A 15,035-nucleotide genomic window follows, 5' to 3' on the forward strand; every position below is an offset into this window, starting at 1 on the left:
ATATCTAGGCCTCATGGTTTTTGTCAAGAAGATTTTTTTTTTTTTCTATTCTGTTGCCATGGCAACCAGAGTTTGGCATGGAATTCATTTCCTTGAACAATTTTGAAAGAACACCATGTAAGGAATGTCCTAGTGAAGTAGGCTATCTAAATTGGCCAGGTTGTTAAGGAGATGTCATATGAAGCAATTGTTGATGGACCGCTGGATGCTGGGCTTCATGCTAATGCTAAAAACACATTTTTTTACCAATGATTTTTTCATTAAATTTGTAGGATTTCTGTCCATAGAACCAACATCACAAATATGATCAGAGAAGATTACTTAGAGATTTTATCAAAACCTTGTTGACACAACATCAGATCCATTTCCTTGTAGGATATCGAGATAAACTCTTCTCCCACCTCAGATAAGTAGATCCATTAATTTAACCATGCTAGAAATTCTTATCTTGCCCACGGACGAAGATAAAGTGCCCGTATGGATATTCTTTTAATAGTCACCACATTGTAATTACCTCCCTTGTTGAAGACTGTTGTCTGTAGCGCATCATGGAAACCTTGTCTTGTGGCAATATTTAGAACGCTAGTTAATTATTTCTCACTTCAAATGTCACGAGACAACAGTTTTCATGCACCTTTCAAGAAATAATGCTTCACTCTTCTTAAAACTATTTAAAGACCGATCAGACCATTTACATACTCTGAATCACTGCCTGAATATCCATGACAACCACGAATTATCGCATATCCGTACGCAATTATTTTCACTAAGCACAAAAGAGTTCCAGCAAAAAAATACATTTTTACTTAATTTTGTTTAACTGAGGTGGGAGAAAAAGCATCTACCATAGCCGCTCGTGTAAGATAGGTTCATCCAGACCCTTGCGCAGGGTGTTTTGCGGAAACTCGGTAAACCGCGTTTCTGCAAAACACCCTACGCTCGGGTCGGAATGAACCTATCTTGCACGCTCGGCCATGGAAGATACTTATATTGTTTTATGTATGATTTGGTTTCCAATCTATAACTAAAATTTAACAAGAAGGTTGGTCAGGACAAGCAAAGAACTGGTATTGATTTTGATGTCAGTCACCTGCATTGCCTATAGTGTGAATGAGGAAAAAGGCCCATTTTAATGGGCCAATAAAATACAGATTTCTTTCACTTAATTTGCATATAGTCAGGCACATGTGAACAATCACTATCCTTGATCTTCTGACAATACTGCACTTATATAATATATATAAAACATGAATAATTTCAATTTCCTATTAGTTTATTTGCATTATAAAGTCAACATGTTCCATTGGAACAAAGAAAGAATAAAGACATGAAGTGTTTCATTATATACTTAACAAAATAGTTTTAACATAATCTGCTAATGAATTCATAAATAAAAATGTTTGATAAAAAGAACAGGTAAAAGCACTATTGCACTACTGGACTTGCAAAACCCATCCTAATAATGAGCAACAATTAACCAAAAGAAAACATGGTGTGATCTCTATGTTATCATAACACTTGGCCAGAGTTAGCGTTTAAGATTTATCTGACCACTTCTCCGAGAGTCCTTGAAGATAAAACATTTTGTTGCCAACACAATGCAGTTGTATACTAAAAAAACCCATAAACACACAATGTAGACAGATTGATGAAAATGTACAAAAAGATATATACAAATTTACATCGGAACATAATGACTATAGACCAAGCATGATGTATGCAATGTTGTTATATGATTTACATCCGTGCCCAAACTGATCATAACTACATTGACCGCAGAAATACTCAATTAACTGGGTGTATTCACTATACACAATATGAAGTCTGTGAACATCAGAGTCCAGGCATAATGTATGCAATGTTGTCTAGTGTTTTAAGGTGAGTCTCAGCTGGCAGTCCGTCAGTCTCAGGCAATACAGCTGTGAGGCACATAAGGGGAGCAACTGCACATAACATAGAGTCCAGTAACACGGATAAACTCCCCTGGACAGCTATCAGACCCTGCAAAGGTAAAATAGGATCTTTTAAAGAAAAGATAACACCTGTGACAGTATAGCAACTAGAAATGTGTCCATAGGACACGGATGCCCCCACTTCGGTTTTTTGTCACAGAAAATAAGCCATAATGATTTTTGAAGTATTTTTGGCAAAAAAGGGCCGTAACTCCTAAATGACTAAAGCGATTTCCATGACTATCGAACTTGATCAAGATATTATGGTCACAAACATGTGTTTAAAGTTTGGTGAGGATTGGACAAACAGTTTTCAAGAATTAGATCGGAAACAATCTTCGGGACGTATTTTTCAAGTCTTTTTTTGCAAATAAAGGGCCGTAACTCCTAAATGACAAAAGCGATTTCCATGGCTATCGAACTTGATCAAGATATTATGGTCACAATCATGTATGTAAAGTTTGGTGAGGATTGGACACATACTTTTCAAGAATTAGATTGGAAACATATATTTTTGAAGTATTTTTGGCAAAAAAGGGCCGTAACTCCTAAATGACTAAAGCGATTTCCATGACTATCGAACTTGATCAAGATATTATGGTCACAAACATGTGTTTAAAGTTTGGTGAGGATTGGACAAACGGTTTTCAAGAATTAGATCGGAAACAATCTTCGGGACGTACGTACGTACGTACGTACGTACGTACGGACGTACGTACGGACAAGGGCAACCCTATATGCCGCCACTTTGTGGGGGCATAAAAAGGAAATATAACAAAGAATAAAACAAGGGTAATTACTTTATCAACATCAATGATTTATGGACATTGTTTTATGGTTGAAGGTCGAAAAGAAGAAGGATTCCAAGTCACTAGCAATGGTATTAAATGAGTGTGTGTTAAGAACAGCCTGTGTACCTACCCTGTGTTCCTGCAGCTTCATGCCGATGATGCTGAGTGATTCTCCCACTATCTTCAGGTGGGCTGCCACATCAACTGGCTCAATACCAAAACCCTAAAACATGACATAAAATTGTTTTAATTTAATCTGTTACAATAATTTAAAACATTGTACGGTAATAATTTGGACAAAAGCATAGAAACTACATTCTATGGTAAATCCAACAGTTAACATCTTGCTATTTTTTTATTAATTATGTTACAGTTTTTTGCAGTTATCACACAGAATAAAGCATGAAAAAGGCTTATCAGCTGGCAAACTGAGAAACTCTGCTGCACAATCAACCAATTCTGAGCTTCATGTACCTTTCAAAAGGCCAATATATGGTTTTACAGGTACTCTTAATTTTGCAACCATAATAGATTACTAACACTGAGGACATATTTAAGAATATTTCACTGCAAGATAATCATTTGGGATATATTAAGATATTCCTGCCATGTTATGTATCTTTTTTTTTTATTAAATCTGATTTCATCACCAACCTTGACAGGAGAGTTAATATCATCAAGGACTGGTGAGCGGACCTGCTTGGCAGCCAGTAGAGCCTGAGCAAGGGCAGGGTTGGCTTTCTGGGACACAGCAGCTGCCTGTCGGGCTGTGAGCATCTTCCCAGCGGGAACCTTCCCGGTGGCACTAGCACTTTGTACTTTACCAGTAGTGATCAGCGTGGAGCCTTTCCCTGCAGCCTTCTTCGCCTTTCTTTTCCATACCTGCATAGAGAAGGGACTATAACATTGGCATGATAGTAGGAATGTCACCACTTAGTTCAGAAAGGCAATACCACTGTTAAAAAGCAAAAAGAGATTTATATACTTTTAAAGAAGATAGATACCAACATGCTCTGCACAGATTCCTGTCTTTACCAATACATTATTAGAGAACATGAATTCAAAGATTCTTTTGTCATGCTTCTCTCTACCCTACTACCTGATAGCAAAAAAGTCAACAAAAATGACATCCACTAATGGGCAATGAAGAACTTTTTTACACATTAACACAAAATATGTATCGTAAAAATGTGTATAGAACGCTCAGAAAAAAAGAACAGAAATATCGGAAAAATGATGAGAGTGACTTAAGCTGCAAACGGCAATATAACAATTACGTTCTCATTACCAGTTTTTGTTTCTCTGAGAGATTTGACCACATCTCACCAAGGGTTTTGCTGATGGTTGAAAAGTCTGGAATGGAAACATTTACATAGAAAAACTCCATTAAATCATTAATAATGCAGAGATTGATGTTGAATAAAGAAATCAAAACATCTTACACACCAGCCGAGTCTGGTACGTGACAGACCAGCCCAATCTGGTTAAAACTGGTCAAATTTACATTCTCCAAAATGAATTTTTTGTCCAATAAAAGGTGACATTTACAATGCCTGTCCCAAATACATGTATGTGAGCTTTATCAAAGCTTATCATATAATTGTACTTCAATTTAGTGTTATTGTAAAATAATAACAGATGAGGTCAGTCTTTTCAACAAAAAAAATTGAACTATATGTTTGTTGTCACAACTCAACAACGTCCTGCCCGCCACTGTCACAATAATAAGATAGGTGTGAGATGGTTTTTAAACTTCCAAATTTCATTGAAAAACTTCCAATATTGATGGACAGTTTTAAATTCTAAATGGAAGCCCTTGTGGCATGCCTTCTCCTCATTGTGTGTATTTGTGTAGTTATTAAACTCCAAATAAATGACAACGTTACAACCCAGACAGGCAAAAAACCGAAGGGACAAGACACATGCACATACACAAGACCAGCATTGTGACAACTTGTTAAGGCTCAACAAAAATCACAGTGATGACTCAAATTTGACTCTATGATAAGTCTATCATTATATAATATTTCTATTTTTAGTTTCATAGACATAAAACAATGATGTTAAGTGTACCCACCCATTCCTGGGTTATCATAAACCAGGGCAGATCTGTTTGCACTGCACCACATCATGTAGGCCGTTGGCGCTCGCTTCTTTTTGTTTAACTGACTCACAATCTAGGAAAATACGGTTCATTATTAAAGGGCATTCATCACACATATAAAAAATTACACATAATGCATTTTAAATATCTATATTGCTTAAAACAATTTACGTATATGTATTTGATTGGCTCAACACAGTTAAAAAAAGTTAAACAGCCTGCATAACTTGAGTTAAGCTATTTCATACAAAGATGATTTGGCACATAAATTTCTGATTAAACGTATCTTTTTTTAATTATTGAACAACCTTTATTTGTATTGAAGTCTTTATGAGAGTAATTAGATTTGCAGTATATGTTTGTATTGTATTTTCTGTGCAATGGCCCAAGTTTAACACTTTTGCACCACAGCCACTGACAATGACACAAACACTATGAATATTGAACCTCCCTTCCTTACTTTTTTCATTTAAAAAGAATAAAATACATGGTAAACATGTACTTACAGAATCATATGGATCATCAAACTTGGCAGACTTTTTGGAAATGTTTTTCTTCTTGTCCCCACCAAGGTCCATCACAAGTTCAGAACCATCTGGTCATTAAATATGGAAGAATGCAACTTGAGTCCTAGTAAAATGAATTTCATCAATTCTTTTTTCTAATGTTGATTACTTTACTTTTAATTCTAAGCCATATTCATGTTTATTTTAATAAATCAAAATTCATGTTAAAAAAAGCATTTCATGAACATTATTTGTAAAGCCTGCTATATGAGATTTCCTGCACTCTATGGAACTATTTGATACAGGAACTTTACGCATGGCCAATGTCTTACCAGCTGATGGAATGTCTCCAAGCTGCACCTTTCCCTTAGCTTTTGGGCTTTTCTTCTTGCCAACTTTTATAATTTTTGGTTTCTCCGTTTCCACTTCCTCCTCCGGAATCATCAAACCGTCCTCGTCATCATCTATGTCCATAAAGGAATCACTTCCAGCTCCACCTAGTTCAATCTCCGGCAGATCTATTCCAAATTCATCCTGCATCATTGTTTCACCCATGTCCAACTTTGCCTGCCCTCCTTTCACTTTACTCTTTTTGCCCTTCTTAACTGAAGTCTCATTCTCTTGCTTCACCTCAAGTCCGATATTCATAGGTCCGACATGAATCACATTAGGTGAGGGGGCAGGTGGGGGCATAAAAGGAGATTCATCTTTCACTGCCACTTTCTTGCTCCCCTTTTTTCCTTTAGATGTATGTGCAACTGTCTCCAAATGAGCCAACTCACTATCCTCTTCCAAGTCTTCCTCAGCTGCTGCTTTCTTTATTGAAATAATCCTTGGCTGGATTTGAATGGTTCCTGGTCCAGGAGATTCCAGCGCTTGTTTTATTTTTGATGTGACCTTTGTTTCAGGTACACTGGCTGGGGTTTTTCCTTTCCCTTTTGCTTTTTTTGCTGAAGCAGGAGGCTTAGTATCAGTCATTGTGGTTAACTGTGAAATGTTTGCTGCAGAGACTGATGGTGCTGACTGTGTTGGGGAGCTAAGCAGCAGTTTGATGACACTGCCTTTGTTCCCTGGTGGTGTTTTAGATGAACCTGGTGAGGCCAACTTGGATGAGCCAGCTACAGGGGACTTCTGAGGAGTGAGCTGTGTGGGCATAGTTGGCATCACAACTGGCTCCACCTTCGGCATGGTGGGGATGTCTTTAATTTTAAGAACAGGAGTAGTGGCAATAGTCAATGGGCCTGTGATTACACCACTTAATGCTGCTGGAGATTTCACCTTCTTGACAATTTCCTTTTTGACTGTTGTACTTTTCTTTTCTGCTTCTTCAAACTCTTCCATCTCCAACACCTTTGCAGACTTCTTTCTTGGCTATATAGAAGATGTTCCATGATTTAAATAGAGTCATGTCCGAATCATGTTTTATTATTGAAATTTAACATGGTTCTCACTACATCAGAATTCGCAGTCAATAAACTTATGAATGAAACTTTTGCTTTTGGACTCAAACTTTTTTGAAAATTTCTTATGCATCAATGTAGAATGGCCTGGCATTTTTTTCTGAAAACAGACTTTGGGTCACACACTATTGAGATTTAACTTAAGTGAGAACCTGGTTAAATATACAAGTAGTTATCTTATACAGAAAGATGCAATGTACATGCAGACAGGAAAGTGAGAATAACTAAAATAATTGAATATTGAAACAAGTAAGAGTTTGTAAAAAACATTTATCATGATGTTCATACTGATAACAGTGACAGACACATAACTGAACTAAGACCCTAGGGGCTTAACTGACTAAATGATTGATACAATATTTACCGGTACATGTACTGAACAATATTTCAAATTAGTCACCTAACATTTTTCAGCATTTAATTTTTTTTATAAATACAGGTATTCAGTCCTATATGTATAAACTAAAGTATAAGTTGTGCCTGTGCATCATATTGCACATTTTTCTTGATAGCTGCGTTAGAATTACAAGAGATTTGGTAAACCCCTTAATCAATAGTTACTTAGAAAATTTAAGAATTTGAATAAAAATGATTCCAATAAAGACATTTTTTTCAAATAAAACATTTCAAGTATGATACAGATGGAATGGAATATGAACATCTTTTCAAGCATGTGCCACAGTTATGTAATTCCTTTTATTGTGGTTATTCTTGAAAATCTTTTTAACAGACTCTTGTTTTAATCTATGGCATTACAATAAGAACCCATGAGTTAAAACAGAATTGTATCTATTAAAGAGTTTTTTTTTAAATTATTACAATACAGGTTTCATGATCATTTGTAAAAGGTTCATTGCTATTAATATTTTAAAGGTTTGTTGTTATTTTCAATTGAAATGGAGGAAGTTAACAATGTTATTGAAATTGATGCCGCTTTTGTTCAAACTGCTCTGGTGTTTTTCAGGAAAAGATATGCATCTTATTCATGAACATAATTTTTTATTTAAGTAGGAAATATTTCAAATTTAAAGCAAATACTTAATGAGATGGACGCTTATCATACATGTATTTGGTACAGAAGAGGTATAACTCATTGACTTTGGTTAAGATACGCCAAACTGATCCTACCCTGTGAGCTCTCGATCCTTTACTGCCAGAGTCTTCAAACATTTCATCTCTTATATCCACCATGGATTCATCAGCAACTGGCACTTCTTCGAACGGTTCTGGCTTCACAACAGCTGGAGCAGGAATGGTCACTTTTGGAGTTTCTACTAATGTAGTTACTGGCACAACATCTGGTTTACCATCAATGTCAACCCTGTCATCAAACTTTGCTGGCTTCTTTCTCACCCTCCCTGACCTCGTCACTTTAACGAAAAACATTAAGGTGTCAACGATCTTATTACTTTAACAGCTAGTTTGGCAGTTAAAAATGAGATATTTTAAATAATTTAGACTCTCATTTACAAACATGAGACATAATAGGTAAACAGGCAAGAAAGTACCATAATGTAGTCACAATAATATATATTTTTCACAAACATGTACAATGTATTGTTTTTCATAAACTGTTGATCTTTTCAATATTTCTACTGCAAAGAGCACATCAGACATGACTCAAAATTCTCATGTACGGAAAGTTATAAAATGGGTTAAATTTTGAAAAGGGATTTTCATGTGTTTTGGACTGTTATAATTGTTGTTTAGCAGTCAGGTATTAGTAACTTAATCAACATAAAATTACAAAAAAAACTGGGTGCATGAAAATATACATTCAGAGTTTTTTCACCTTCAATAGCTAGGCTGAAATTGGGCTACTTCCCAATTTTAAAAAAAATGACAGAATGTCCCAATATGCTTCATAAAATTCCCAATATTATATAGGATAATTGTTTGTTTCAGTGTAAAATCGTAATATATATTTCACAGAGTAAGCAACAAAAGCTATTTTTCATAAGTGGTGTATTTACTTTTGGTGTCCCTGTCAGAGGTGAAATACATTGCATTCTTACTGAATCAAACAAATTTTCTTTTTATTATGAGCCAAACATGGATAATTATTAAATTACACTTAATTATAGTTTTTCAAAAAAGCAGGTCAAATAGTCTCCGAACATTACATCTTTTAAGAAATAACTTCATTGAAATAGTGTCTGAGCTCTATGGATTTTAAAGTTTGAATTGGCATTGAAAGCTGCCTAAATTTTCATAACAGTGAAAAATGTCAAAATGTTATTTCACTGTTATAAATAAATAATGTTTTTATTTCATTGTGTAAATCTCCATATAATTAACATCAAAACAGTATCCAGGATTTTTTAGGGGCAATTGGGAAAAACAAACTATACCGTGATATTGGGAGTTTTTGGCAAAATTGGGAATTTCTTCATAAATAATTACAAAGGATATAATATCTATAATAATACTACAATGAATAGTACTTAAAAACTGTTCAACATTTGTATTTGCAACATAATCTACACTGACTCAGTTAACACCCTACACCCTTTGTTTTGACCCTTTGAAATAATTGTTTGATCAACAAGTTCTGTGCTCAGGGATTGATGCACCTGACATTGCATGCAAATTCTTATAAATGCATCCAAATTGCTGATTGCTTAAAAAAATATCTTGATTGGCTAAATTTTGTCAGTCTTTTTCAGTTTTTTCTGATAGTATTTTGCATTGTTTGATATTTTCTAGAAGTGATCAAATTCAATATAAGATATCCTTTGGTAAAATTTATATCCCAGCTTTTCTTTTTTATTTGAAAAAATGTTTTGCAAGTCGAAAACTCTGATGGGCTACAAATTTATCTACATAACAGTGGAGTCATTGTGATAAACTACTATGCAGTTGTTAGCTATTTATGGAGGTCAACAAGAAAACTGACAAGGAAAGGCTACTAAGATATCTGCACCCATACATCCTGCTACGGTACCGGGACCCGGATATTATACTAGCATTGTTTGTCTCTGTGAATTAACGCTTGCGTGTAAGGAAATTAAGTTTATTGTAATATTTTCATTAGTGTTTTTTTTCTTTGTTTATTCAGAATTTTCGGAAATTCTGACTGGGAATTTTTATTGGGAAAAACCCTGGTAACAGGCGTACCATTTTTGTTGAACTCATCCTATGTGCATTCTTTTGTTTAGATACTACGTATAAACAGCAATATTGTGAAAACAAAGGCAATTTGTCATTTAACTTGTAAGTGAATTTAGTCAAATTACAGAAACAACAAACTACAAATAATTTCTCTTCTGAGTCTCTTACCCTCTTCCATCTTCATTTGTTTTGAACTTGGCGATGAAAACGATTCTTCAACATCACGTTTTCGTTTGGAGGACATTGCAATTGTTGAAAGTACTCAAAACCAAGCAAAAGTTTGAAATATTTTATATTTTTATTTTTTGGATTTGAAAGGTTGCAGACAACACTCAACGCGCTACATGGTAACAGACAACACTATTACGGCACAATAATAATTTCAGTCTCCGACGCAGTACTCTCCCCTGTCAATCAATAACAAAATATTTTGTCCATTTCATCCTTCTTTTAATATTTGCACTTTGAATATTTTATTGAAAACATACTGTAAAAAATGATTGGTTGAACTAAAATTGAAAGTTATTTTTTTAAGAATCCGTGCGTGCGTTGTCTCGTTAGCGGTTAGAGAGAGAGACTTGCTTCCTTTCCGTGCACTGACAAGTGTTTTAGCTTAATTTTAACATATTTATTTTTACAACGATTGTGAAACAAGTTATTACAACATTATATTATGACAAGTGTTTTACTTCACATTTCCCCGAGTTCGTGTTTTGTACTCCATTCAAAGGAGCGCGAGAACTCTATGCGCGTAAATGCGGTGATAAACAAGAATTCGTGCTGACGACTGACGACTATACATGTACCAATCATGTTTTATCATTAGAATATACATGTACCAATCATGTTTTATCATTAGAATATACATGTACCAATCATGTTTTATCATAAGAATATGTACATGTACCAATCATGTTTTATCAAGCACCGCGTTCATGGTAGGTGCTCTAAGTGTTGGATTTTACCGGGTTCTGAATGTGCGTATAGTCAAATATGTACGTAAATAAATTTCCGAAACTCACAAAAGTTTATAACTTAATGTTCTCAGTTTTCTGTCAGATATTCCTTTCTATATGCACTCATCCTTGACAATGTCACGTCACTGCAACCACAGGTGAACGGAGCCGGAACTCTTTTTAGTGGGAGACCTCCGCAGTACGGAAGTCGGTCAATATCTATTCATAGGTAATGTTTTCTCTGTTATGTCATACCGACTGAAAATAAAGTTCGATTTTTATTTGATTTCATAGCTTGAAATTATAACGTCACCCCTATTCTCACCAAAGCCTGACCGAATGTCTAAAATGGGATAATCCAATGCGTTCGAGGAACAATTAGGACGGAATTAAATTAATTAATACTAATTAATTGATCACCTATGTCAATTTGTAATTCGGTAGGGCATATTTTATATGCAGATATTTTTACAACCTTGATCTGTTTTTGTTTAGATTAGGTGTTCTTTGTCGTTCATGTTCATATCGACTTATTGCACGGACAGTTGACATTTGTAAAGCGAGGATTAAACAGAACGTAACAAACGTCACCACATGGTCCAAGCAGGCATCAGAAACAAACATCCAAACCTTGTCCAGTATCAGGGGGGAACACGCATTCCGCAATCTGAAACAGTTTAAGTGATGATTTTGAGTCTGAGCTGTAAGATGGCGGCGAAATGTTAAAAAGTGGGAAAACAGTGGGAACCTGATTTTGCCTGGTAAGTAGTATAAATTATTTATTTCAAAAATATCATAAGGAGCATTCGGCTCTACAATCACCGTCTATCTATCTATCTTCGACAATTCTGATGTTAACAAATGGGGGAAGTTCAACATTATTCAAATGTGGTATTTAAATTTCCTGACGCTTTCTTTGCTGTATAAAACCTCTCATGGTCAACTTGTTTTGGTTTAACCACCTAAAGGTGTGCTGATAACAGTTTACCACGTTTGGGCATCTGAGCTGCATGAAATTTGACAAGCACTTATAAATAAAAGCAAACTGTGTCAACAGTTTAAACCATTTAAAATTCAGTTCTGATGGAGGGGCGCATGTCAAAAGATTGTGCCCCTTATATAGTTACACCCCTCTTACTCCAATTCTTGAAGACGCCCCTGCATCTTGAAAGCATTTTCGATGCGAAACAAGAACTTCTTTAAGCGCCCTTGAAGCCATTTATTCATAGATACCAAACTGCCGTTATTTATTTTTATTCACAAAGTATTTGTTAATAACCAAACTTATAAAGAACACTTTCGTTATCTCATCTTTTGTACGTAATTACTACTAGAATCCAAATGTGTTTTCGTAGGATGTGTCCCACCACAAACCTATAAACCAGGACCGTGGTCCCACCTTTGGTAGCGACCACGGAATACCCTTTCTGTCATTAGTTTGACTGATGCATTAGATTTCACCAGGTCGTCCCGTTATGTGCCCCCTACCTCCATTACCTCTCTTACTGCAATTAAATCTTCTGGTGTAGTGCTGATTGAATGTACATGTACGAAAGCCTCAGCCCTTTTCATGATACCCGACGTCCGATGGATGGAATAAGAGTTCTAGCACGCTAAACCGCTCATTACTCATTCTGATGATCTTAATTGCGGAGAGATTGAAAGACATAGTTTATATCAGAATCAAACTTCGGCTGTCAATCCTATAATAATATGTTGTTGTTTCTCGAACTGGAAATGGGGCTTATATTTGGCACCATTCAAAATGTTAACATGTTTTTTTCCCACAAAAATCAAACATATAGAATCTTGGATTATAAGCGTTAGTAACTCTTTTAGCTATAAAACATCAATTTACGAACGTACATATGATAAAATGCGATCTGACCTTTTGTCAGCAGACTTATATCAATAATTTCCAGACACTTGCGCAAAAATTGGCTCATTCATATGCATAAACTAATAAAAATTGTCAATCTGTGAGAGTGCAGCTTTAAAGCCGAAGGAAACATAAACGAAGCGAAAGTTACTCTTGCAATGTAATTATTTAGGCCACATTATACATTTTATCCAACAATTCCATTTGTGAAGTGAGCTCTGATAAGATAGCCTGAAAACATCGACTGCCCGGCGTTCTGGTACGCTCCTTCAAGCGCATGTGGATTCGTCGGGTTCGTATGTCTAATGGACATGGTCTCGCCCTTCGTCATCGAGACGACAGCGGTTGCGGATCCGATGGCCCAGGTGTGTTGACCGCCGGTGTTTCCGTCAATATAGATAGAGGTCAATGGGGTGTTGCCTTGATGGAAGGCATAGTGCGTGTTAGTATCGTCGAACCCGCTTAACAACGTCATGGAAAATTCGTAGAGGCCGTCCAATGGTGCAGTAAATATGCCGGTCGTGTGGTCGTATCCGCCGACGGAGTTGGTTGAGTCAATATTGGTGATCACGTGATCAAAGATGACAACTTGCTGGTTGCCAATATGCCCCGTGGTGTCCCTGATGTAGGCGAAAAACGCGACCTCGGTCTCCTCCCAATCCTGACGCGTCACTCTGTTACGATCTTGAAAGAAATAATTTGCAAATTTCACGTTTTGTCAAAAAAATCTCTAACCAAATAAGTTAACTTATTGACGTTTTATTATCAAAACAAAGAAAAACATACATGATTTGTGCCAAGATAATTGATGACTACGTGGCCACAAATTATCCAGTTAAAAGGGCGCTCAATTATCGTTTTTTAGTTTTTGAAAGTACACAAATTATATACTTTTTTCTTTTGATGATTAAAGTGAAATGAGTGAAACATATTAGTGCATTAAAATAATTAAAAAAACAATCAACCTATTGTGCCACTTTAAAGCCATATAATAGTGTTGCCATGAGCTACTGGACTTGTCCCCGGAGTTTCTTTTTGTTAAGGACAAAAATATTATATTTTTGCCAAACTTCTGTTAGTGTGTTAACATTCTTAATTTATCTTGAATTATTCCCTAAAAAATACTATACTATTAACTTATTCTTAATTTATCTTGAATTATTCCCTAAAAAATACTATACCATTAACTTCGTTTGTAAGTTCTACGATTTTCTGTTCCTGTTCGGCCAGCTTTTTTCTCATTTCGGCCATTTCTTTGTCATATCTCGCTTCCAGCTTCTTGGTGATTATTTCTTCCAATTCTGCAAGCGGTTCTCTGCTGGCGGGGTCACATTTAACACCGTAAAAACAGACCGATATGAAACAAACACAAATCAAACGCCACATTTTTAGTGACACGTTTATGCCCTAAGCACGATAGAATGAACAATAATTTGTAAATACGTTCAACATATATGTGAGCAAGATAAGAATGCTGTCGTTTATATATTATATTTCCTTAAGTACAATTTACCGTATTTCTGCCAAAAAAAGTCATGTACATGATCATCAACATAATCATCATCACCTACAGGACTAGTGCCTGTAGTTTTCAGTGTATTATTATCACTAATCCAGACAGCATGATAACATGTACAAATCTATGTTCAAATACAACTAAAAGAAAAACAAAAAACGATATGAATTCTTTATTTCATATTATTTCAAAACCTTTTTTAAGGGAGCTTTCATCATTTCCATGACTGTAGACGAACTTAATTTAAAACTAAAACAGCAACATCAAGACAACGGCGATAACTTTAACTGCATGCAATCCAATCTAATAGTGCCAACATATCCATTTTAACCGGTTATCAGCTCTTTGCTCGGATCTTGTCGAATCAGAATTCCCGAGAGTATGGATTGCGCGTGCTTATGGTAGCTGACGTGAATGTTTGTATGTGTTTATCGGGACGGACATTGTCTTTCTACTTGTCATTGAGACGACGGCGAAATCGGAGCCTGCAGCCGCCCATAATTCCATGAATATAGATACAATTTAGTGAATCGGTGACCTGAAGAAAACACAATAAATGCTTTGATCGAAACTACAGGCTATCAACAGCTGACGAATATACCAGTCGTGGAATCGTATCCGCTGGTTGCCAATAATGTGTTATTGCTGTCCGACCAGGTGAACAAGTCCTTGAAGAGACGAAGGGTTGATTAAGTAATTCTGTATTTTAGCGAATAGATTTGCCTTTAGAGGCTGGCTTAAGCGTATTAATACACTGGTC

At 35.7% G+C, this 15,035-nt stretch overlaps 2 protein-coding genes across 2 annotated transcripts; both read right to left on the bottom strand.

Annotated features, from left to right (window-relative positions):
* Window positions 1-1,264: 1,264 nt before the first annotated feature.
* On the bottom strand, window positions 1,265-10,364 carry LOC128213035 (HMG domain-containing protein 4-like). The gene is made up of 9 exons (XM_052918516.1): window positions 10,093-10,364; window positions 7,942-8,183; window positions 5,686-6,724; window positions 5,354-5,442; window positions 4,821-4,920; window positions 4,032-4,096; window positions 3,398-3,625; window positions 2,874-2,966; window positions 1,265-2,001 (listed from the first exon to the last, which is right to left on the bottom strand). Exons 1-9 carry the CDS (start codon window positions 10,166-10,168, stop codon window positions 1,834-1,836), a joined length of 2,100 nt encoding a protein of 699 aa, XP_052774476.1. The 5' UTR covers window positions 10,169-10,364; the 3' UTR covers window positions 1,265-1,833.
* Window positions 10,365-12,902: 2,538 nt separating this feature from the next.
* Window positions 12,903-14,196, bottom strand: LOC128214878 (complement C1q tumor necrosis factor-related protein 3-like). The gene is made up of 2 exons (XM_052921581.1): window positions 13,941-14,196; window positions 12,903-13,443 (listed from the first exon to the last, which is right to left on the bottom strand). Exons 1-2 carry the CDS (start codon window positions 14,143-14,145, stop codon window positions 12,947-12,949), a joined length of 702 nt encoding a protein of 233 aa, XP_052777541.1. The 5' UTR covers window positions 14,146-14,196; the 3' UTR covers window positions 12,903-12,946.
* Between the last annotated feature and the right edge of the window lie 839 nt (window positions 14,197-15,035).

This window comes from Mya arenaria, chromosome 13 (genome assembly GCF_026914265.1).
Source record: "Mya arenaria isolate MELC-2E11 chromosome 13, ASM2691426v1".
Lineage (NCBI taxonomy): Eukaryota > Metazoa > Mollusca > Bivalvia > Myida > Myidae > Mya > Mya arenaria.

Bases quoted from the DNA above. Each gene is read 5' to 3' on its own strand.
- LOC128213035 (XM_052918516.1), bottom strand. From the start codon at position 10,168: ATGTCCTCCAAACGAAAACGTGATGTTGAAGAATCGTTTTCATCGCCA. The intron at 8,184-10,092 runs GTAAGAGACTCA...TTTTCGTTAAAG, and splicing joins ACAAATGAAGATGGAAGAGG to TGACGAGGTCAGGGAGGGTG. The intron at 4,921-5,353 runs GTAAGTACATGT...GTATTTTCCTAG, and splicing joins TTGATGATCCATATGATTCT to ATTGTGAGTCAGTTAAACAA.
- LOC128214878 (XM_052921581.1), bottom strand. From the start codon at position 14,145: ATGTGGCGTTTGATTTGTGTTTGTTTCATATCGGTCTGTTTTTACGGT. The intron at 13,444-13,940 runs GTATAGTATTTT...ATTTCTTTCAAG, and splicing joins ACTTACAAACGAAGTTAATG to ATCGTAACAGAGTGACGCGT.